Below are 22176 nucleotides of genomic sequence, written 5' to 3'. Positions count from 1 at the left end.
TTTTTAGAGTTTGGGATGTGAAAATAAAAGCGGATTTATATAATGGTACAATATTTATCGAAGCTACTTGGCTTAATATAGATCAAATTTATTTTTTCTTATTTTATTGCAGAGATTTCCTGTATGGACGATGTGCAAGATTAGGATAAAATTGGCAAACTCAAAACTCATATTACAACATGTAGTTTCAGCATCTTCTACGAAACCTAAAGGATCAGGGCAGTTGTTGGCTCTAAGTTAGAGGACTGTAATAGAAAATATTTAACATAGCCATCAACTAATCTGTTGATATCATTCAAGGTAAGAAGGATGTTCAGAGATGAATAATAAAGGGAGGGTGAAGTTGTATTTCAAGTCCACTGCAAATTTAATTCGTATGAATGGAATATTTGAAACTCTTTTTGTTTAACGAGAAAAATAAACCAAAAAAGTTACTTTTTGAATATACATCCAAGTATGTAGGAAGTAGTAGGTAAGTTTGAGATGAAAATTTGGTTCTAGAATCGCTTTTCTTGTACACTTCGAAAGGTTGCTCTATAAGCCTTACAGTATTACAGTGTCATACATTGTTATTTAATTCTTGGAAAAATCATTCTCAAATTTCAAAATTGATCAAGTGCTATGGTTCCGCAAACAGAGATCTCGGACCATAGAATCACAAGCGATGTCATTCCACGCAATTTGAGGTTATTGTTTTGATAAGATAATGACATTTCAAATGCAAACAATTAATTTTTGTGCAATTTAGTTACGTAAATAAATAAAAGAAATATTTGAAAACAAAATATAAGTACTCAAATTGGGACCATTCGTAATCGTGACATTTGACCCTTACTGCGTTGTACTGGCACAACTCGGATGACAAATTATTAACATATTAAATTGATTCAACAATGTCATTAAATTATTATTGAGGATTTCGTTCTTCACCATGCAGAAATACAAAAATTAGTGCAGTTCATGTTGTCACGATCGTGGAAGTGATTGTATGTAAATAAAATGCCTAAAAGATCCTCACAGAGAAATGGGAAAAAGCAAAAAGATAAGGTTGAGGAGAAACCAAAAGGTGAGTAACGTTGTGTGTTGTATTCGAGCATCTCTAACACATTTTTTTCGTGTCGTGTTGGTGATTTAAAATGTATTAATTATGTGACCATCTTTGATATCTTTCGTAGACATCCAAACAAGTAGTTTTCGAATTTTCAACCTTTGGAAAGTTCTTTTTGTGGTTTGTGGTATTGATTATTGTGAACGATAATCTTGCAAGTTTCATAAATTTTTAGGAATATTTATTAATTGTTTTGGTCATTAATCTCTACTCTATCAGACCAAGTGATTAATATGAGGAGGAATCATCGTGGGACTATTCAATGAGTATCCATTTCTTATTTGACGATGGCTGTATACATATTTAGTGCAGTAAGAGTTGGTATAAATTCCTAAGGAGAAAATATGGCCTTGTTATTGGAATCTCAATCCGAATAAAGAAATATATTATTCCGTGAAAATATACCCATTTCTACTACCCTATTCGAAATCTCAAACTGTAGATATGAAGTTGAAATCAATAACACTATTAAATTCATTCATAGGCATTTTGTAATATTCATTGGGATATAAAGGTGAATTTTTTTTACATCGTTGAAGAGAAAAAGTTTGAGAAGTGCAATGAGAAAATGCACACATGTATTGCAACAGTTATAGATGAATTGCCTCATTTTTTGAATGCCTGTTGAATTTTATAAATTAAATAATAAATATATTTGGTTTTGACCGACTTGTTTTGAAGATGTTTTTTGAAGTGACCAACTAGGTACCTCTATAAAAAAATGATGCCGTCGTTAATCAATCAAGGATCTCCTCCGAGAACAACGTATGTTTCTACGAAGTTCGTAGCAGGCAAAAGCCGTTGAACTTGTTTGGTCTCCGGCATACCTATATTGCATTCAATATTTTGAATTCCCCAAATCCGTACGCTACTCAAGGTCGTCAGAACGAGTCAATCGAAAGTCGAAACCGCTAATGATAGCAGAGGGGTCTGTGTTTCCAAGTCTGTGACGTCAAACCGTTCCAATAAAAACAAATAACGAGTCAACGTTCCTATCGCAGCGGTCGATACAAACTAATGGTGTTATCTATCACCATTTTGTTTTCTCTAGACTTCAACATGGCCACCGTGTAGCCACTGTTTTCCCATCTGCTCCTCTCGGTGTATTCGTACCGAAAATAGCCTCTGCCAGGGTTGATTTTATTCGGTCTAGAACCTAGAGAGGTCAATTGATTACTGGAAATACCTTTTTGTAGAAAGTTATTGAAAAAAGTAGCCAATTGCGCCATCCTATGGTCAGCTTATGCAGAGTAACTAGAACTATTACCTAAGGAATGGAGCTCATTGGCAGATGACGTTCACGTGTTTGCCATCTGCCCATGAGATTGGTCCCTTTCTTTGGTATTAGTTCTCAGTAACTCTTCATAAACTCACCATAAGTGAAGTAATGGAAGCTTTCTTACAAACGTGTTTCTCCTTTCTACCTTAGCAGTTCGTGACTGGGACTAAGGCAACAGCTCATATTTTTAGGTTAATTCCTTAATTCTAGGTTTTTAGGTCTCAATCCTTAGGAAAAACTGCATGAATGCATCATACATTTTCTGTGAAAAGACATATGGATTGCAATGTTGGAGTTACAGTGTGGAGGGTGCATCTGGCTTATCCACTAATTTGAGGAACTTATCTCTTTTGATAAAGAGAAATTGATGTTGAGTTGGAAGTCACTTAATCTTATTTGATTGTTAATTCTCAATGGGATAGGATATCAATATGTTTCTATTGATATTGGAGATATTGCCTTTAGGGATATCATTACTCATAAACTTGCCTTACTTTTCAAGATGATTACTATTCACTACAAGATTTTACAACTTGTATCTAAATCGTCTTATCTTGGCTAACACATGTTTTGATCTTTAAAGTGACAGTTTACTCTTTCTCCAAATGTTCAACTCTGTTCATCCAAGAGAACATCGGCAATTCTCTCCCCACGGGTAACATTACCGCTTAATTTCAATTAAGATCAATTGCAAACCCTAACAGCGCGACTATCGGAATTTATTTATCGCCCCTTGTGACGATTTGAAATTGGCAAATCGTGAAATACTGAAGCAATAAAGGTGGGAATCTTAAAGGAAATTGAACACTGCTCCAGCTCGGCCGTACACCCATAATGATAGGATTCGTGGAGGATTAACAAGAAATAAAGCTATTAAAAAGATCCTTCTTCTCGTATTTTCATTATATCCTAGAGGGATTCAATTTCTGCTTCTTGGTTCATTATTTTAGGACTAGCGCCAACAAAATTAAAATATTCGTGGTTATTCTGCTCTCGCAATGAATGAAATTTCAACTTTTGTATTCAGATTTGATTTTTCTTTCAGATGGCTCGAAAAAGCAGGTTAAAACCGGTGAAACCTCCTCAACAATCAAAGGTAAGTGATTTTAGAATCTGGATAACCTGAAAATAGATAACTGTTAAGAGCAAGTTTGTACACATTCGACCCATTTGTTCAATTTTCTGTTATTTGATTATTGCCAGGATTTTCGCTCAATAATAGATACGATTTGAATCCTTTCTCCTTAAAACAATCCTCTAGCCATCTTGATGCACAACGTAGCTTTATCATATTGACCTCGTTGTCTCATTGTCACTATTATATTTGTTTTGTCGAATGAAATATTCATAAGATAAGTGATATCAATTTAATCGAGTCTCGACATTCGCGATAAAACATCTTGCGAACATTAATCGAGATCTGCGTGAAGCTGCAAGATTTTCATGTAATCAATGTTCAACTTTTGTCTATCATAAAGAAACACTTGCTTCGGCATATTTATGAATGCTAAATAGACGAAATCGACAAAGATACGACTGTCATGGTATGCAAAAGTCGACAAACTTCAAACCAGTCGATATTCTTTTCGTCATCAGCTTTCGTTTCGTCTTAAAGGACCAGTCGAACCACAGACTTCTAAAGACAGCTGTGGTCGAACCAACGGCAGTTTTAAATCGTTCTTAATAATCACAACGTAGAATCAACAGCAATTTCAAAAAAATATTGATGTGTGAGATTTCTGACTCATTTTGTTTTGATATTGAAATGGTCTGGCGGTTCTGAACACTTTCGAAGAAAATTACGATGTTTTTCCTTACACTATATTGTTGTAAACTATAAGTGTATGATCAGAAAAGATCAAAACACGATTTAATTTCTTATAATTGTTGTATTCCTGGAATGGACAAAACGGTTGATCAAAGATCTATATATATATTTAGCATCAAGGATGTTCAATTGAATTACGATCAGTTTTGTTGATAATAATGCTGCGGTAGTGACGAAAATTAAAACTTGAATTTATTGGCAGAACCTCTTTCTACGTCCCTTGTCGCATGTAGCAAAACAAATTAAAAATTTCTAAATTGTTGAAAGGCAAACACCTCAGTTACATGTTGATTCGGACTGTCTCTATCTCTTTCTCAAATTCAGTTGAACAAGAACAGTTCCTTTTCTGTAGGAAAAATCATTTGATTTTTCTTGAAATTCGTGTATATTGAAATCGATGTTTGGACAATATATTTTAGATTGTACCTACGTGAAAAATTATTCATGAATATTTTATATAAATGCTGAGTACCATTTATTTCAATTAGTAATTTTCGATTACATTATTAAGAATTCAGTAACTTAATGAGTTCCTATTTTTAAGTACTTATAATACAATGCTGGAATAATTTTATTGTCAAGGGAATCACAATTTAGATCTATGTTATTAGGTTTTTATTCGCGATTCATTCTTCTTTCATCATGATCCAGTGCTATTCAATCGCATTGCAGTCCTTTGAAATATGTCGATAGTATTTCGACCAGAAAAAATATCAGCATAAACAAAATGATATGTTTCGCCAGTACATAACCAAAAATTGAGTACAGCTCTCTTGTTTTGACTGTTGCGAGCTCAGCACTCATACATTCATGCCTACTTTGATTTGGTGCAAAAAGCTGCTATGATTATCCATGAAAAATTCAAAACAATGGCTCACTGCAAGATCACGAGTCTTCGATTTAATTGTTTTCAACTTCTACACTTCATCATCGATGGGCACTCGCCAGAGCAGAATAGGTTTGTGTAGAATGTCTGCCGATCAATAAATTTAATCATATACCCTGATCAACAAATCGAACATGATCTGCTCCGATTGAGTGCATCGATGCGAAAACCGATTTAAATGGTCGAATAATGAATTCAAGTATAACTAAGTGTCTACGACACAATATCCAACATCGATAACGAACAGAATATTAACGATTGATGAGCTCCATCTATTTATTTAGACTTAATTGGAAATTTTTCATCTTCTCCGGTCGCAGCATCCATGCATCGGTCTAGTTTATCAGAATGGAAGATATTGTTGGATTTTGACATATGACATACGTCTTCATCAAATCGCGTGTTAGAGTTCTTAAGGCTTGTACACATGGTACACCTACTGTTTCGTATTGAGAATACCGTGTGAAGAAATCATATTATGTATTTCCAGTCTAACTTTAAATTTATTACCCAAATGTGAGGTCCCTACAATACTCTCATAAAATGACCGTAGAATGAATGCAAAATTTTTACACAGAATGGGTTTTGATTTTGTAAACATCCCGTGTGCAAATATGGATATAATGAAGTGAATCACGGCATGAGTTTGAATACAATGAAAATTGCTCATCGTCTTGCGTCGATTACTGACCTTTCCACTAATTCGGCTATTTTTAAATAAAATTAAAACATAAGCTAGTAAAGATATTGATAGAAAAATCTCGTTCCAAGTGATAGACTCAATTTGGAAATATGAGGATCAAAAACACGGTACTGTTTCTTCACAACGTTTCGGCAGAATCGTCATTAAACTGGAAATGGAACAGGACAGCCGATTTCAACTGAATGTAAGTATCGATGTTTGTTTGTTGGCCAACAAGACCGTGACAGATCAAACGTACAATTCAAATTTAAAATTTGAATAAGAATAAAATGATTATTATCAGTGAAAACGTACATTTTTTCATGCGCACTTAAATTCTTATGTAGTGAAACAATTCTTCAGTACAATACTGGGTGATTCCGTGTAAGATTGGTTGTATACATATACTGAATGAAATGTCAATGCAATGCACATATGCATCCGCGTATTTCAACCGTAAAATTTGTCTTGTTTGTCGTCTATGATTCTTATCGAGAACACAGCCTTGTTTGAAAATAGATTCCAAAGGTTATGAAGCGTCTGTTGAACCTATCTTATTTGTAATTAATTCTTTCGTTCGTTATCAGCTCCTCGAACCAAACAATGTGTCTGTGGTTTATTCGATCTACATTCGTTTTCATGTCTTAATATGATGAAACTTTTTAATATGGCTAAATATTCTAGATGTTGAATATCGGTAGACCTGCACTGGAATAGAACAATTTGAAGTAGAGGTAACTCTGATTAATTCGATGTCTTGAAAAATTTGACAGCATATTCCTTCATTCCTCGGCAATTCATTGCGATGCACCAAAAATAAGTAAAGGTTTGCAATACCATACTACATACTACCTCCATAAAGCCTTTTTTTTTGGGTAGATTCAACATCTGTAGACTTCTTCCTATAGAGAGGTTTTTTCTTTCTGAAATTGTCTAGAATAGTTGATATACTTTCCGCAATAAAAGGCATTTCATGTAGTGATTGGTTTGAAGTTATCTTGTCGAGTCGTTGGATATTCTACTTTCAATTCTTATCAATCCTCTTCATATGAATTTCATATTGGGGGTCCTTTGAACGTCGGACATAAATAAGGATTCTTTTAATCCTAGGTTTCATCTGGTTTCTCTCGATTGCAATAGATTCAAGAAGCCAAACGAGACCAATTTCGTTAGTACAATCTATTCACAAAGTAATTACTCAGTTTGTATTCCGAGGTTATAAATCTATCTCGGAAATCGTATCAGAAAAGAGGAAGTTTGGTATAGCTTTTCGAAAACTCTGTATCTATTGCAAGGGAAATCAAAAGACTATTGGATTTTTCAAAAATTGCAATTTTCAGTCTGCGATATCTCCTGTTATATTCGTCTGATCCAATTGGGATTTCCGGTTATATAATCAGTGTTGCCTAGGCTTCTACCCTATAACAAAAACTCGATTTCGAAAATCTCGATTTTTTGGGTCAAAAATGAGCAAGGGGTTAGACCCCCCTAAAATGACCTATTTGCTACTCTGTCTGAAAATGAGGATGTTTTATTACTATCCTAGGATATGGAGTGCATAGAACTTGTTCAGAAGATTGTAGAAAACCAAACAGTTGATGCTTCAACAGAGAATTGCACTCCAGAGAGCTCTTCGAAGTCAACTCGAAAATGAAAAGTGGAAAAACGAAAAGAATTATTTTCTCCTAAACAGGGCCAGATATCCAAAATTTTGGTATGGAAATATAGGTTTTCGAGCACGCTGAATCCATTGCGAGCAATTTCGAAAGCCTATCTCCCTTCGTTTAGATTTTCATCTTGGAAATGGCAATTTTTCAAAAATTGCAAATTTCAATCTGCGATATCTCCTGTTATATTCGTCTGATCCAATTGGGATTTCCGGTTATATAATCAGTGTTGCCTAGGCTTCTACGCTATAACAAAAACTCGATTCCGAAAATCTCGATTTTTTGGGTCAAAAATGAGCAAGGGGTTAGACCCCCCTAAAATGACCTATTTGCTACTCTGTCTGAAAATGAGGATGTTTTATTAGTATATTAGGATATGGAGTGCATAGAACTTGTTCTGAAGATTGTAGAAAACCAAACAGTTGATGCTTCAACAGAGAATTGCACTCCAGAGAGCTCTTCGAAGTCAACTCGAAAATGAAAAGTGGAAAAACAAAAAGAATTATTTTCTCCTAAACAGGGCCAGATATCCAAAATTTTGGTATGGAAACATGGGTTTTCGAGCACTCTGAATCCATTGCGAGCAATTTCGAAAGCCTATCTCCCTTCGTTTAGATTTTCATCTTTGAAATGGCAATTTTTCAAAAATTGCAATTTTCAATCTGCGATATCTCCTGTTATATTCGTCTGATCCAATTGGGATTTCCAGTTATATAATCAGTGTTGCCTAGGCTTCTAACCTATAACAAAAACTCGATTTCGAAAATCTCGATTTTTTGGGTCAAAAATGAGCAAGGGGTTAGACCCCCCTAAAATGACCTATTTGCTACTCTGTCTGAAAATGAGGATGTTTTATTACTATCCTAGGATATGGAGTACATAGAACTTGTTCTGAAGATTGTAGAAAACCAAACAGTTGATGCTTCAACAGAGAATTGCACTCCAGAGAGCTCTTCGAAGTCAACTCGAAAATGAAAAGTGGAAAAACAAAAAGAATTATTTTCTCCTAAACAGGGCCAGATATCCAAAATTTTGGTATGGAAATATAGGTTTTCAAGCACGCTGAATCCATTGCGAGCAATTTCGAAAGCCTATCTCCCTTCCTTTAGATTTTCATCTTTGAAATGGCAATTTTTCAAAAATTGCAATTTTCAATCTGCGATATCTCCTGTTATATTCGTCTGAACCAATTGGGATTTCCAGTTATATAATCAGTGTTGCCTAGGCTTCTACCCTATAACAGAAACTCGATTTCGAAAATCTCGATTTTTTGGGTCAAAAATGAGCAAGGGGTTAGACCCCCCTAAAATGACCTATTTGCTACTCTGTCTGAAAATGAGGATGTTTTATTACTATCCTAGGATATGGAGTGCATAGAACTTGTTCTGAAGATTGTAGAAAACCAAACAGTTGATGCTTCAACAGAGAATTGCACTCCAGAGAGCTCTTCGAAGTCAACTCGAAAATGAAAAGTGGAAAAACAAAAAAAATTATTTTCTCCTAAACAGGGCCAGATATCCAAAATTTTGGTATGGAAATATAGGTTTTCGAGCACGCTGAATCCATTGCGAGCAATCTCGAAAGCCTATCTCCCTTCGTTTAGATTTTCATCTTGGAAATGGCAATTTTTCAAAAATTGCAATTTTCAATCTGCGATATCTCCTGTTATATTCGTCTGATCCAATTGGGATTTCCTGTTATATAATCAATGTTGCCTAGGCTTCTACCCTATAACAAAAACTCGATTTCGAAAATCTCGATTTTTTGGGTCAAAAATGAGCAAGGGGTTAGACCCCCCTAAAATGACCTATTTGCTACTCTGTCTGAAAATGAGGATGTTTTATTACTATCCTAGGATATGGAGTGCATAGAACTTGTTCTGAAGATTGTAGAAAACCAAACAGTTGATGCTTCAACAGAGAATTGCACTCCAGAGAGCTCTTCGAAGTCAACTCGAAAATGAAAAGTGGAAAAACAAAAAGAATTATTTTCTCCTAAACAGGGCCAGATATCCAAAATTTTGGTATGGAAATATGGGTTTTCGAGCACGCTGAATCCATTGCGAGCAATTTCGAAAGCCTATCTCCCTTCGTTTAGATTTTCATCTTTGAAATGGCAATTTTTCAAAAATTGCAATTTTCAATCTGCGATATCTCCTGTTATATTCGTCTGATCCAATTGGGATTTCCTGTTATATAATCAATGTTGCCTAGGCTTCTACCCTATAACAAAAACTCGATTTCGAAAATCTCGATTTTTTGAATCAAAAATGAGCAAGGGGTTAGACCCCCCTAAAATGACCTATTTGCTACTCTGTCTGAAAATGAGGATGTTTTATTACTATCCTAGGATATGGAGTGCATAGAACTTGTTCTGAAGATTGTAGAGAACCAAACAGTTGATGCTTCAACAGAGAATTGCACTCCAGAGAGCCCATCGAAGTCAACTCGAAAATGAAAAGTGGAAAAACAAAAAGAATTATTTTCTCCTAAACAGGGCCAGATATCCGAAATTTTGGTATGGAAATATAGGTTTTCGAGCACGCCGAATCCATTGCGAGCAATTTCGAAAGCCTATCTCCCTTCGTTTACATTTTCATATTGAAAATTGCATTTTTTAAAAATTGCAATTTTCAATCTGCGATATCTCCTTTTATATTCGTCTGATCCAATTAGGATTTCCGGTTATATAATCAGTGGTGCCTAGGCTTCTACCCTATAACAAAAACTCGATTTCGAAAATCTCGATTTTTTGGGTCAAAAATGAGCAAGGGGTTAGACCCCCCTAAAATGACCTATTTGCTACTCTGTCTGAAAATGAGGATGTTTTATTACTATCCTAGGATATGGAGTGCATAGAACTTGTTCTGAAGATTGTAGAAAACCAAACAGTTGATGCTTCAACAGAGAATTGCACTCCAGAGAGCTCTTCGAAGTCAACTCGAAAATGAAAAGTGGAAAAACAAAAAGAATTATTTTCTCCTAAACAGGGCCAGATATCCAAAATTTTGGTATGGAAATATAGGTTTTCGAGCACGCTGAATTCATTGCGAGCAATTTCGAAAGCCTATCTACCTTCGTTTAGATTTTCATCTTGGAAATGGCATTTTTAAAAAATTGCAATTTTCAATCTGCGATATCTCCTTTTATATTCGTCTGATCCAATTGGGATTTCCGGTTATATAATCAGTGTTGCCTAGGCTTCTACCCTATAACAAAAACTCGATTTCGAAAATCTCGATTTTTTGGGTCAAAAATGAGCAAGGGGTTAGACCCCCCTAAAATGACCTATTTGCTACTCTGTCTGAAAATCAGGATGTTCTATTACTATCCTAGGATATGGAGTGCATAGAACTTGTTCTGAAGATTGTAGAAAACCAAACCGTTGATGTCTCAATAGAGAATTGCACTCCAGAGAGCTCTTCGAAGTCAACTCGAAAATGAAAAGTGGAAAAACAAAAAAAAATATTTTCTCCTAAACACTGCCAGATATCCAAAATTTTGGTATGGAAATATAGGTTTTCGAGCACGCTGAATCCATTGCGAGCAATTTCGAAAGCCTATATCCCTTATTTTAGATTTTCATCTTGGAAATGGCATTTTTCAGAAATTTGCGAATTTCACTTGAGAATTCCTCAAGACCGAACGGTTGCGCCGAGATGGGTGAGCTTCTCAGATTTATTACTAGAAGAGTTGTTCTATCAGAATATGTATTACATTTAGATCTACGATAGTTATCCTGCCAGAAAAACTTCTCGAAAGTTGAACTTCGAAAAATTCGTCCGAAATATTGAAAATGTATTTGTCCTATCCGATACTTGAATGATTTTGCATGAATTATCAACCAGTTGAGGTGAGTGTCATTTGCAGTTTTCTGCATATGTTTACATCTTTACCCATCGCTGGGAAGATTCAATTTGAACTGCACTGTCTGGTCAGTAATTTATTCGTTTGTGAATTCTCAATTGATTTGACGTAATTCCCGTGTACTACATACAATAACTTAATGAATATGGAAGTTTTTTCTACATGCGAAATTATGAATTATTTTATTTTCAATCTATACTACTACGCAAATCACACCTTAGGTATATTTAATTGCTCATTATGTATATGAATAGCGTTCGGGTTCGAAAACGACCAGTTCCTTTCTCAATACTACGGAAGGTTTAAAATAACCGAGCTTGGAATTTTTCTTGACCATTATTTACGAGCTGTACTTATTTTTAATTGTTTGTTTTTGTTATTGAAATCCCAATTATAAGTTTTCATCTCCAATGGATGATGATTCGTGAGTATGTATGAAAATTTCATGTTTCATTCGATTTCTTAAAATTTTCCCGATTCCTTGATATGAGAAAATTGAGGCCGATTATTTTGATTCATTATGCTAAATAACCGACACGTGTTTGCGGAGGTCGTTCAACAAAAGGGTCATTCTACATACAAAAAAAAGAATCATTATGAAAATGAGAAACTGAATTACATGATTTTCTCTAGCCAACCACTTCACGTGTTTCGCTATCACAATAGCATCTTCAGTTGGGTCGGGTACACCTTTTAATTTTTCATCAAATATCGATCATATCAATTCGACATTTTGGAAATTTAGTACCGCTCGTAATGTTATGGAAATAAGTATTTTCCTGAGGAGAAAATATGGTTTTCGAAGATCCTGACTATACAGGGTTGGGCATAAGTCTGGAATAAAATTAATATTTCTTCAACCAATAATAATTCTCTGGCAATAAAAGTTCCGTTTTTCAAATAGAATCAAATAACTTGTGTGGGCTCATTGGAAAGCTCATGGAAAATGGAATCATACAATAGTGTTATTTGTTTTTATTATGTGGTTATCAGAAAAAATAAAAAGTGTCTTGAAAAAACTAAAATTGATAGTTTCTCAGCCATATGCTACATATTTCTCATTCCCAGTAAGTCAAGGAAAAAAAGCCATTCAAAATTGTAACTTGGACGGAAGCCATGCAGTCAAAGTATGCTATTCGCATTTTTTAGTTTGTTCCCAATGTTCAACCCTCGAAATCTGTCGATTGCCAGATAGTGCACACCTTCTTGTGGGTACCGAATTTCAGCTTTTTATCTTTTAACGAGAAGCGAATGCTGAAGTTTATTATAGAAAACCGTCAGCAAATTATAAACACGAATTAAATACGTAGTATCATTGTACGATAAATTTTAATAAATCGCTACAAAGTCAAATTAAATGATCACGGTAACAATTGGTAATTATACAGTCGACAAATTATGGTAGCGTTGAGGTCCAATTAAATCATTGAAATTTTCATGTATGAGCTGGGGTTTTTCTCAATAGCCCGCTTTATATATCGAAGACAATCTGAAGATTCAAGAAATTAATCGTTTTACTTCCTAGAGAATTACGCTAATAAAAAATTCAGCGACGTAGAAGTGTGTCGAGGCAGAATTATTTTATGGTCGAAGAAGTCAATCCTTCAGCTCTCCAATATTCATCTGTTATTGTGAGATCGTGAGGCAGAAATATTTTTCACTGGTCTTGTCATCTATAGACATCAACCAACAATATTTATCATAAACATACTGTGTCTTGAAGCACAGAGAATAATTGAACTTATTTTTAGGATCCGATTTAATTACTTGCATTCTGTGTTTTCTTCTATCATTTCAATCACAGAACAACAAACAAGCTGTGACTAAAATTGCTTTTTCTCATTGATAAAATGGCACTTTCAGTTTCCTACGAGCTCGAAGGTATTTAAGAACATCCTTATGGATAACGTCCGATAGAAAATCGTTTATATATCGAAACTATTGTTCCTGCTTTTAATATCTGCAGTCTCCTCGAAATTTTTCATTTATAGACACGATAATCATCAGTTATCTGTTGATTTCGGTGAGAGCGAACTATTACGTTTTATGAACACCTCTAGATTAAGGTTGATGTTAACTCAACAGGATCGGACCGGAGAATAAATCCGGTACTAATGAGAATACTGTAGAGATCCTGAGACTATAACGCACCTTAATTCTTTATCATTAGGGTATAAGGTTTTGGTAGAGAGAACCTGTTGAATTATGGATGAATTGTGTTGTACGCTTTTACAAGTCATCTGCTCAAGTGCTTGTGCAGCTACTGATTCGGTTGTGATGTGGTTTCTGCAACATACAGTGTGAGTCTCTGACATGGAATCAGTAAATCAAAGACAGTTTTTTGTTGCGAATATGCTTGGATATGTCGATTAGTATTTTGAATGTCCCAAATTTGAGACATAACTATTTTTATGAACATTCTTAAGGGTATATTGGGTTACACATGCGTACTCATTCCTTCGTTAAGAAGCGTATTCGAGAATTCAATAAGCAATCTGATTCAACTCAATGAAATAATATGTTGGGTCACTGTTCGAAGGTATTTCTGGCAGAAATGCTCGCAATCGAGAAATCTGTGAAAAGAAAAGAAATGTGAAACATCGATACATTTGAAAAGATGAAAAATTTCACGAAAAAGTTAAGGCTACAATCTCTATTTGCATTTGGAAGTCAGAGCCTAAATGAGCCATCTAAGGAAGACTAAATCTGGATGGAGTTACCAATCTTCGACAAGAAAGGTCGAAATTTCTAGACTCCAAATCGGAACAAGCCGCAATTCGATGGATTATAATTATTGTTGTACCACTATCGACTCGAGCCCGGCTCTGGAATCGCCAGATAATCTGAGGTCACTAAGCTGATGCCTCTGGGCGTAATTTCTCGCAATACGCGTGTGTTATTCCAATTTTCTACCTACCGAAAACGTGCGGTAAACAAAAATATTCGAACATCATCAACGAAATTATAATTATGAAAATCCACTTGCTGGATCTCGAATCCGTCGTCTTAATACGCATGCTTATCATGACGCACAACGTTTCGACATCTCGGATCTTTTGTGCATTCTTCAGTTTCGATTCAACTTCGTAGTGGCAGGTTGCGCGTGATCACTTTGTTTATGCGTGCGCGGAAGCGGTGCGTATATTTTGACGAGCGTGAAAGTGTAAACAGTTATGAAAATTGGCCTTTCGAGTTCATCAAAGTAAGTAGAAACGAGTACTTTTGCGTCGCGCCCAAGTGATATTTCAATGATTGTTTGATGGGCTATTCGAGGCGTGATTTATTTTGATGTGTTGTTTATTTCAAAGTCGGCCAAGTTTCAGGTTAAATTTAGCATATATAAACGATGACATACAAGTGAGGTTCTTACCATTGGAATTTCTAAACGTTTCAGGAACCTTGTTGGGGAGGTTATTTCTCGATGATTTGTGCGTGAATAGTGCGTATTTATGTATTTCCATTTGAATGTGGATCGGGCAAGGACCACTAGAGGTTATCAAGTTATTTTGAAAATCCTATTCGGTACTATCAATGTTGATCATGTGACGCTGGCAGTAAATAACTCCGTTTAGAATTCAATTGCACTACTTGTATAACTCCGATGGAAGATATTGAATGACATAAATACGACAATTGTCATCGTTTAATTTATTATCGGAAATAATGAGTTATTGTAACCAGTCCGCCGATTTGTTGTCTACGACTAATTTTCGGCGTTAATTCAGCAGGAATTTCGTTGCATTGACGCAAATCAAAGTAATGGGATGGGATTTTCGGAAAACCTTGGTATTTCGTGGCTTGAACCTGATTTCCTTCTTCGCCGATAAACTCGTTTCATCGAACGTGCCCAGTCCTCTAGATGCAAACTGCATTTATTTAATGCCTACCATCACTACCTGTTGATTCGATGTTGATAATTGCGAATTTATTGTACGTATACACTTCTGGGTATCTTTTTCAACTTTCTACACGTAAGGTTATCACGTATACAGGCTGGGTTTCCAAAAACTTGACATTGGCATATCTCTATATGTCTGGAAGTACGTTTAACAATCAATTGGCACCTTGGGGCAGCCACCCTGATCAACCCTCTTCGCTGTAGCCACCCCCTAACAACAAATTCAAATGACAACCTCCTACGTGTGACACATCATTTTGGAGTTCGTGAATAATGGTTCACAATGATCTGAGAAGCTGAAAAAATACTGTAAATTTTGGTTATTTGGTTTCTATTACGTTTGAAAAAACCATGAATAGTTTCAATTTTTCCTTTTATCCTTTTCCAATATCATAAAACATTAGGGGGCACACTTTTTTTGCTTCAATGCTATAATTTTTGTACTTAGGTCTTAGTTCTTAGAAGATCTGCATAAACCCACTCAAACTACTCATAATTGCTTTCATCGTTGTGCTAAATTGGAATTACTACCTATGTAAACTCCTATATTTCCCAGAATCGATCTTCTTAAGTTATGGCTTGATCTGCAGCTACTAATTACTAGCTAACCTTTTCGACAAAACTCAAATCCTTTATTCAAACCAATTATCTCCCTAAGGATGGATTCACAATGTTTTTTTAAACATCTAACAACTGTTCTCTTTATTATCTTATCTTTGTGGAGGTCGAACTAATTCGAGGAAAAAATCCATTAGGAACACGTTGAATATATTCTCAGAACCCTATTACTCTCATAGCTGATGAATTGTAGCTTGTACAACTGCTTTGTACAAAACAAGGAACGCTGCAAATTTTACAATTTACTGTTGATAATGTCCACAAAAAAAAAATTTTTTTGGTGGAAAAAAATATTTTTATGCTAATTCCCCTATTTTTCAATTTTCGGGGGTTGGTCGATCCAAATATCATCCACTCTTTTAGTTTTTCAATAAACCAGAAGAACCCTTCATAATTCTATTCATGACATTGGAAAAAATTGAATAGTTCTTCAAATAGAAGAATGTTGACGTTGACGTTGCTTTCGAATTCCTTATTTATTGATCGAAAAACAACCAATACTATCACTGACATGATGTTACCATTTATTCGATATTTCTTTGAAAGACAAATTTATCATTGTGTTCAGTATATTTAAAGAATTATGAAATGTCCTCGAAACAAATTGAATAACTGACGTCATACGTTTTGGTTTGCTCAGTTGATAATTAGTTGATTTTGGTTTTCTTGTATCGAAGTAGCCCGGTGTTGCCAATTTAATAATAGTTCTTATCGACTGTTTTTTTTTATTGAATCGTTTGAATGATTCGAAGAATTGCAACTTGCAAATGGTATGTCACCTGAATATTATATTTAGAGACATTGATTTTTATTTAGCGAATGATATAATAACTGCAACATCCTAAGACGTCACAACTTACAACCGTTTAAATTCTATGGAAATTATCTAGGAAGTGAGTCTTCCTACGGTTATTATTAAGAGCACTTTGCTGCAGACTCGAATTACATTTTAAATCTCCACTTACTAATATTATATGTACAAAAATATCTCGATATCCCCATTAGGAAGTGAAAACAGGTTATCAATATGGATATCCACACAATTAACTGTGTTGGTATATAATCATCTTCTGAAACTGAGTAATTTTATGTGTCTGAAATGTATTCGTTATTCAGTTCCGTTCTTCGATTCTTCTTGGGTTTTCCAGATACTGGACCTTGGTCTCTACAATGTTTTCGATAATATTTTTCAGTATTCTTCAATTTATTCACACATCATTCTCTTCGTCCCAGTTTCAAAATCCTTTCGAATTTTAATTCAAACATATAAATTTAATGGTGCTTTTTCATTAGAAGCAATTTCATTCAAAATTACCCTGAGGAAATTTGGAATAGAAATTAAGAACCTGTATGTATTTTTTCTATGGTTCAATAAATACTTGATGTCAAATTTTCATAGACCTATAAAACAAACAAAAAATGTGTCTAATATGTCTATGCAAATTTTGAAGTTTCATCTGTGCTGACATCATAGACATGAGGTATTTATCGAAATCATAGACATGGAGACTATGTCTATGATCGAAATATAGAAAACATCATAGACTGATTGAATTTTCAAGATGATGGAAAATATAAAACTATCATTCGAATTGAGAGTTTTATGTTCATCATGTAATCGAATTGACAAAATTCAATCACACACACAACGCCAATCCTTCTACGAACGAACCTATACGTTTCTAATGATACAGTTCACATCCATTTATTACAATCCTTCATAGATTAATATGATATCGATTTCCGCTCACAAATGTCAATTATGGTCCGAAAGAAATAGATTTTTCGAAGCCATTCATCTTCAACGTTGGTAAATTAGCCGAATATATGCATGTTATTTATTGCCTCTAATGTGCTGTGACGGTTATCATTTATATAATGTTGTCAATCGATATTTTGTTTTATTAGTCATGTTTTTCGAATGTTCAAGCAATTCAGCTTTAACGCATAACTTATGCTAATCTGCATCATTAGTAAACGGTCCTATAATGAATTCAAATCACGATAGTGTTGCGTGAAGTGAAAAAGTACTCGTAAAATGTAGGATGTAAATGGTACCCAAAAGGCATTGATTTTTGGGCCATCTATTTGTTGGTAATGTAAGCTTTCTCAGCCGAGAAAAAGTCTCAATTTCCTCATCGAGAATTTTCTGTATGAAACGTCACATTTGAAGAACTGCTGAGAAAATTCGTGGAGGGATATCTATATTGTAGAGTGGCGAAACAAAAAAAAAACATCAACGATAAGACCACTTCATAGCACTTTATGCAAGTACCCTATCAGACGTCTGACGTGTGGATTCGTGAATGAAATAGATGCATATCAAAGTGAATGACCGAATCAATTATCAACGTGTATTCAAGAATTCTAACAGAAGCTTCAACCGCACGGTTTATCGGAACCTATAGGCTGTTAGATACGGCGTTATCATCTTTGGATAACCATCGCCCCTGAAATGTTTCGATTGTAATCTCGTCAATCCATTACATAAATGAATAAATTGATTATCCCTTGAACTTCCGATTCTTTATTGCCTGCATAGAAACCGTGAAGTTATCGAAGGAAAATCAGTTCGAAAAAAATAGAATTTCGTAAAGTAAATTTTCAAGCCTATTCTTGGTAAGAGTTCCTGAAAATCTCTGTAAATGATGTTCGTATAGGTGAGTTCGAAATTTATGGCAATTTGTCCTGAAATCTAACTGAAACCAATATTCGAATATCAATCAGTATAATAATGATCTTCTTTTCATCTGCGACATGAATCTTATTATAATAACATAAGTGCTATACGTAGAAAACCAGCAATGAACGTTGGATTTCCTGTGGATACATATTTCCAAGGAGTAAACATATTTTCATTATAAATTTCGTTACGTACACTCACTAGCCACAACTTGTATAACACGTGAATCATCGTAGGTACTTATCTACTTATGAATTTGTTCCTTGAATGTGTATCTGATAAAACACTCTAATTTATACGGCGACTGTGCTTCATTATTTTCAATAAATATAATTATTCAGAGTGAGTAAGAACGCAGGGAGGAGTTCATATCTTCGATGTTTATTTACTGTATTTAAAAAAAAATGCTCCAATAGGTCAATTTCCATTTTGAATTACGTAATTTTTCATATATAATTGGGGAGTTTGTTATTCACCTTCAATGGTGGATAGGATTTTTTGTGATACCTTTTTATTGTAGGGATGTATAAACTGCTCCACAAAAGCTTAGGAAGTTACAGAAATAATACGACCGTTTCAAATGTTGCCGATTCTTGTTCATTTATGAGAAATCTAATGTTTACTCTCTTATATGTGAATGGTTTTTTTACTCCTCGTTTCATACCTTTTTCCGTTTTAGTTATTTCTTGTTGTTTGCGTTTTTTGGAATTTTGTATTAGTTATTCTCTTACAATCAACTTTGATTCAAGACAAGATCTACCACTCCTGCACAGGATCGGTTTCTGACTGTGTTTACCCGTAGAGAGCCTTTGAGTACTTGTTGAATCATGCAACAGAAGCTTTCGAACGCTTTCGGTGTTTTGGTTCACCTGAAACTGCGCGACTTATGAATAAACGTACATGAAATAAGTGGTTGAACATTTAGATTTCCTATATTTAAAAAATTGTGAAGAAAAATCGAAACAGTCTCAAAATTTCTGAACGTTTTCAGTTTTTGTGGAGCAGTATATTTTTCAATGCAATAACAAATATTCTGTGTTGGTTTAGCTCGACTATTCACTGATAAAATTGAGCTTATGATATACAAATACAAGGTTACTTTCAAAACGAACGAGAATATTGAAAGAATCTCAACGCACCAGAAACAACCTGCTTCTCAACTTTCATTTAATAATTTGGAAGAATTTCTATTATTAAGAGGTATCATATTGATTTTTTCGAAAAGTCCACTGGATTTCGGAAGTGAACTGTAAACCAGGAGATAATGGCATGATTCCTTCTTGATTTCAGGAAACCTTAAAATGACTCTCAGCAGTATTCCCTTCAGACAGCACAGGGAAAAAAAATCCGGCCGAGCACCAGTTGGAAAGAGATTTGCTGTGAAAGAGATGCCAGGAAAGCTGAGATCTGCAATCAGAAGAAGTTTAGACCCTTGTGACAACTCCAATGACAGTGGTTTAGGGTAAGTGCATCAAAAAATCACCTCTTAACTCTTAAATATAAGCCAAAGCATAGTTACTACTTTGAATGTGTTCTCAAGACCTTGCGAGATCTTTTATAGTTACTAGTGTTGTAATGCTGCACGCCCTTCAATTTGAGATTATATCGACAACAGCAGTATCCTCAGAAAGAAAAGGTTGAAACTTACCCCATTAAGATCAATAAATTCCAAATCGTTTCTACATTTTTTTCCCAGTTAATTTGAGTGTCATCAAGATATGTAATTTTTGCCACCTTCATTTTGGGAGCATCAGAACTCCAGCTACTGAAACTTGTGCCGCTGCTTTTTCGATGTGAAATGACTGATTTGTAATGTTTATTCTTCACTGGGCAACACTCTAAAAAATAATCATTTCAAAATGTAATCGTCTTGTAATTGCGCTTTATCTCTGGCTAAAAGGGTTATACTGCAGCGTGAAATAAACTGTAATTATAATTTTAAACGGTACATGACCAATACAGTATTTTTGTTTATTATCGGAAAGGGGTTGATAAGTTACAGTAGTCATACGAAGGTATAATTGGCAGGTCGTTTGTAGTTTACAAACGTGCCTACACTTGATACTCGAGTATTATAAAGGGTAGTTTAAGTTGTGGATGGCTAAATATTATGCCGGACGAATTTTTGGGAAAGGAAGGCCGAGAAAGTAAGTTTTTCACAATGAAATATCAAGAAAAGTGTTGAAGCCATTGTGGCATATTGAAATGTTATTAAACCAATGCCGCCCATTTATATTATGCTGATCTTGGAGGTAAATCAAAGTTTCAATTAGGCAATGATATGAACTAATCGATTTTTTCTTGGGTGAATCATTTTCTTGTTGGCTTTTTGTTCCATCTCTGAACAAAGTTTCGCGCTGTGACCAAGAGGTACAGCATTTAAGATTCTTGAAGAAACGATGCCTTTTTTATTCTCCTTAGCCTTCTATTGTTCGAAATGAGATACTCAAACTGTGGTGGTTATGGCCACATATTTCAGATGGTTTATGTGTCAGAAATTGCCGAAAAAATCTTTGAAATAATCACAATTTTCATTGAATGGGTCAGAGTTTAATGACGTGATCATGACTCATGTGAAACTTGAAAAGATCCTCACAGACGAAACTTTGGTTTGGTCTTATCAAAGACTTTAATGAATAAACGAATTATGTCGTTATGTTCAACTCGATCTACTACTATAGTGGAAAGATATGAAATTCCATTCATAGACCATTTCGAAATTTGATGTGCCTATCAAGTTTGTTGTCTGGGAAGTACTCTAGGATTTTTGTATCAGAAAAATTTCTTCCGTATATCTCCAGTAACAGGTTTGAAGTGGACGTCATCTCATGCCTCGTTCACGTGAAAGATATTTCTTTTTGTTACCGACCAAAGTCACTTTGTAAATTACGAGTCATGTGAATACAGCAGTATTTTCTGTGAAATTAGGCTTATGGTAAATCAACTTCTTCAAAAGCACGTAGATTTCAGTGCCAAAGTAGAAGCAATGATGGCCCAAAATGGTCGTTGAATTTTTTTGTATCTCGCGAATAAATTCGTACCTTTTTAAACGTTTTATTGGACATTTTACAAAAAGAGACTTTTTAAAGGCAATAGTCTTTGAGTTGTACATATATTTCAACGGAATTCCGGAAACACTGTTCTCCATCACCCAAAAATCTACTGTTGAAATATATGTACAAGCCAAAGACTCACCCTGTATATTTTGTGTTCCATTCGACATCGATTATCTAGGTACTACGACTGATGCCACGAAAAGTGTTTAACCAATCGAAATGTGGAAACTATGAGCACCTTTGTTTATTCGCAAAACTTTCAATCTCTCAATTTATTTGCCATTATGATCTCAACTGCCCCCTGCTGTTCACCTTTAGTGTTTGCGAACCTCAACTCGAAAAGTAATGACCTATGAATCTATAAACAATGAAAACTTGTCAGACATCGTAGAATGACTCAAAGTTCCCTTGTAAATTATTTTTCCTCAGATTGTAAACAACTCGAAAATGCTTATGCGATGTATGAAATTACTGTAATCAAAAGACGGTGATGGCTTGGGAATCGAAGTTGTTATTTTAGGTTAATTTTTATCGATAACAGTATAGTTCTTTTGAATTTTAACCTTATGACCGTTGAAAATGATTCGAATCTTATCGAAATGTAA

At 34.7% G+C, this 22176-nt stretch overlaps 1 protein-coding gene across 7 annotated transcripts in view; it reads left to right on the top strand.

Annotated features, from left to right (window-relative positions):
- Window positions 1–22176, top strand: part of LOC123312132 (nuclear factor of activated T-cells 5) — a 36507-nt gene that overhangs the window by 1645 nt on the left and 12686 nt on the right. For 2 of the 7 annotated variants that reach the window (XM_044896376.1, XM_044896373.1), the window contains exons 1-2: window positions 19577–19715; window positions 19806–19977. In XM_044896376.1, the coding sequence (XP_044752311.1) occupies window positions 19592–19715; window positions 19806–19977 (296 nt within the window). In that variant the 5' untranslated portion in view covers window positions 19577–19591. Of the gene's footprint in view, window positions 1–112; window positions 301–699; window positions 1067–3432; window positions 3484–11721; window positions 11745–14364; window positions 14519–19576; window positions 19716–19805; window positions 19978–22176 lie in introns of those variants that run through there. The other 5 variants (XM_044896374.1, XM_044896378.1, XM_044896375.1 and 2 more) reach the window with 5 other exon arrangements.

The sequence above is a fragment of the Coccinella septempunctata genome, chromosome 4 (assembly GCF_907165205.1).
Source record: "Coccinella septempunctata chromosome 4, icCocSept1.1, whole genome shotgun sequence".
In the NCBI taxonomy this organism is placed as follows: Eukaryota; Metazoa; Arthropoda; class Insecta; order Coleoptera; family Coccinellidae; genus Coccinella; species Coccinella septempunctata.
This window is presented reverse-complemented; position numbering and strand designations above follow the sequence as displayed.